At 40.3% G+C, this 3,576-nt stretch overlaps 1 protein-coding gene across 1 annotated transcript in view; it reads right to left on the reverse strand.

Annotated features, from left to right (window-relative positions):
* LOC104394510 (cytochrome P450 2U1) overlaps window positions 1–3,182 on the reverse strand; it is an 8,480-nt gene extending 5,298 nt beyond the window's left edge. Inside the window, exons 1-2 of the mRNA XM_010004112.1 lie at window positions 3,143–3,182; window positions 1,920–2,549 (exon numbers count right to left, since the gene is read on the reverse strand). Of these exons, the coding sequence (XP_010002414.1) occupies window positions 1,920–2,549; window positions 3,143–3,182 (670 nt within the window). The remainder of the gene's footprint in view (window positions 1–1,919; window positions 2,550–3,142) is intronic.
* Window positions 3,183–3,576: the final 394 nt, after the last annotated feature.

Here is a 3,576-nt window from a genome sequence, read left to right on the forward strand (position 1 = left end):
AGGGAAAGGGGTTAAAAAAACCCCAACCAACCAACAATCCTCTATATCTCATTTCTGTAATTTAGAACACATCTAATTCATGTAACTGCATATCAAGTCAAGCAGTAATAACACACAGCCATTAAAAATAGAATAAGCCTATGCAATAACTTTTTTTTTCATTCGTTCCCAGTGGACTCTCTCCCCCATATACTGATGCCCTATTTTGCAACCTTTGCTCAACAATTTGGTTGACTTTGTGCAATAAACTATGATCTTGACCTACTTAAAGAGATTATTCCAGACAGGAATGTAAACAAGTACGTATTTGTTTATTTGCAAAGCATATGAAAAAACCTCAACATTTCAAGTAGTTGATAAAAATATTCCAGGATTATATTGTTTTTAGAAAACTTCAGGTTTACCCTTCTCCACTTCAGATTAGCAAGAAGTCTGGGCAAAGTAGCAGTCTCCTGGGGAAATATTTCATTACTATAAACTGAGGTAGAATTACCTAATAGAAACTGTCCATCCTGCCAAGGTTTCCAGTCTGCACGTACCTGAAAATCTTTCTAGTGGAAATCATTTGCTATGTAGTACTTTAGGAGAAGCTGCTAATAAACTAAGAATTCAATTGCTTTATTTTTCTTAAATTCTACCAAATTCTAAATTTGCTAAATAGTATTACAGAAAACACCGGCTTTGCAACCACATGTGCCGTGACAAGACTCAGTATAGAAAAATATTTAACCAAGATTAATTTTAAGTCTTTGGCGATGGAAATCTGTCCTAAGAAGATCTGGAGTTTAACTCTAGCAAGTGCTGTTTTTATACTGTAGCCTCTCCAACATCACTGGTCATTCCTATATCCACAAAACTCTACAAGTAACTTTTTAGAACTTGGTCACAAACGATAACTAGATCATAGCACCACCAAATAATCTGGGTTGCAAGGAATCACTGGAGGTCAACTAATCTAAATCCTTACTCAAAGCAAAGTTATTATCCAAGTTAGATCTAACTGCATCTAACTTTGTATGACTATTCAGGGTCATATCCCACTGAGTTTTGAATACTTCCAAAGTTGGAGATTCTGTTCAGTCCTGGGGCAAGCTGTTGCACTGCTTGCTATCTTCATAAGGAATTATTTTTTTCCCCAGTATCTGATGTGAATTTTCATGTTGTGGACTCTCTCTCCTGCCCCCTCTTCCCTCTACTGCACACCTCACAGGAGAGACTGCCTCCATCTTCTTGGCATTTTCTAATCAGGTAGCTGTAAACAGCATAAGGTCTCCCCTCAGTCACCTTTCCTCAACAAGTGAATAAGCCACGCTCCTTCTGTCTCTCCTCTGGGGACAGGTGCTCCATGTCTTTCACCCCTCCCCATACTCAGCAACCTACCTACCTGCCATGCCGATTCAAGATGGACGAGGAGAGGCCTTGCAATGACACTGACCAGCTGCCACAGACTTGTGTAAGTCCAGTTTGCTTCAGTTGTCTCTAATTTGATGTTCCTCTACAGTGGCTAGGGCTTCACTTCCCCAGCCCCTCCTGCTAGGCTCAAGAACCTCCATTTTCAGGGAGGCATAAAAGCAGATCTGTCACATATATCACTTCTATAAGCCTGGAATGCAACAATTGTCAGAGCTTTTGAAACATGCTAAGGTTCCCAGAAATTGCTTGAGAAATATAAAGTTGTCCCAAAACAGAAGAAATGCATAGACTAAAGGGCCACTTGGTTAATATACAGCAGTAGAGATCATCGTAACAGAGCAGGATAGAAGATGTCTGATTACATATCAGCCTTTCAAATTACACATATGCACGTGCTATTTGCACTCCAAATTAATTCTCTACTGTTGCAGTTTGCTTCTGCTTCTGAACATTCAATCTAGAACTTCACAGCTGGAATAAAACACCTAGAATAAAAATAGTCTTACCTTGTACTTCTGGGTAGAGAGACATGTAGAGCAGACACCACAGTAACGTGTTGGAAGTAGTGTCTGTGCCCGCAATGAAGAGGTCACCAATGATAAAAAACAGATAATCTTCATTAAAACTGCTCTCCTTGTTCTTTTCTTCTTCCGCATGGATGAAGTACATATCAATGAAGTCCCTGGGATTTGCTGTATCCAGGGTATCCCTGTGCTGTGCAATTATTTTCTTTAGAAAAGCAGTAATATCTAACTCCGTTTTCCTAAGTTCCCAGAAAGGCCCAAAGGGAAGGTAGTAGAGCCAAGGGCAGATATTGACCAGCATCATAGAGCTGTTCACACTCAGCTCTAGTGCCCGGGCCATGTTCTTCAGCATCGTCTTGAACTCAACATCTTCATAGTTAAAACGCTTCCCAAAGGCCATGGAACAGATAACATTGGATACTGCATTGCGAATGATTGGAAAGGGATTAAATGAATCCTTTCCATGTTTCAGCATTTCCTCCTTTATAAACTTCAGCTCCTCAATTATTTTTGGCTCTAAGCTGTGTCTTCCTACCCCAAAATGACGCAGTGTTGCAAGAGAGAATTTCCTCTGTTGCTTCCAAACAGGGCCATAAGGTGCAAAAATAACACCTGGAAGAGAAAGGGGTAATCTGAAACCAAAATGCTTTATTTCGAAGAAGAAATAGTTAGGCCTGCAACCCAAGAGCCAGAAGAGAGGGAAACAATACATAGCAGATCTATCCCAAGCACTGGGCTAGAAGCTGAAGAGCAACACAAGGTTCTTTGTAACAGCTTTGGGAAATCCTGTCCCTGTTTTCCTGAACCAGCAAAATTAATGTAACAGCTGCATCAATAGTTTTAGCAGGTTTTGCAAGACACTAGTAGGTGGAGAAATGGTACTATGGATGCTTTAGTATAAGTGATAGGAATTTTGTGGGAATTGTTCTCTTAGGGATATAGGTCAGCTATAGCCTTTTCTCCTCAGTGTCCCAAGACAAAAACTCGGTCAGCGAGGCAGAAGATACTAAAACACAAACCAGTTTGCATTTCTGTTTTCCCCTTTCTATTCCCCTGTTCTACAGACTTCTCACTAGTGTTTCCATGTGTACCTATTTCTATACAAGCAAGGTTTTTCTTCAACTATAATCAAAATACAGGCTATGCATGTTGCAAACAAACTGGAAAGCCGAGGACAGGTTCAGAGGCACTTGGCAAAAACCTACCTGATTTGCATCTCAACAGTTTTGATGCCTGTAGGCACATGTTCTGTGGGATTTTATCATTGCGAAAGACAAGATAAATTAAATTCCTCAGCTTCAAATATAAATACTGCTCACTTACGAACACTTATTTTCTTGAACTCACAGACCACACCAGATACAGCAGCACAGCAAAACACACCGTCTGCTGCTTCTAACGTCCTCCATGGCTAACCTGAGAAAGTTTCAAGCCATCAAAACACAGGTTAGCTCTGCTTTTACTGTTCTAGCGAGGGGAAACGCACCTGTCTTTCTTCTGGAAACACACACCTACTTTACACAAGCAACATCTTTTCTTCTGTCAACTGCGAATCCAACGCCAAATTTAAAACGTCGAGACATTCTAACTGTGATGTTGCCGTTGTGTTTTGAACTCCCCAAGCCCTTTTTTTTTTTTT

The sequence above is a fragment of the Chaetura pelagica genome, unplaced genomic scaffold (genome assembly GCF_000747805.2).
Source record: "Chaetura pelagica isolate M959 unplaced genomic scaffold, ChaPel_1.0 scaffold88, whole genome shotgun sequence".
NCBI classification, from domain to species: Eukaryota; Metazoa; Chordata; class Aves; order Apodiformes; family Apodidae; genus Chaetura; species Chaetura pelagica.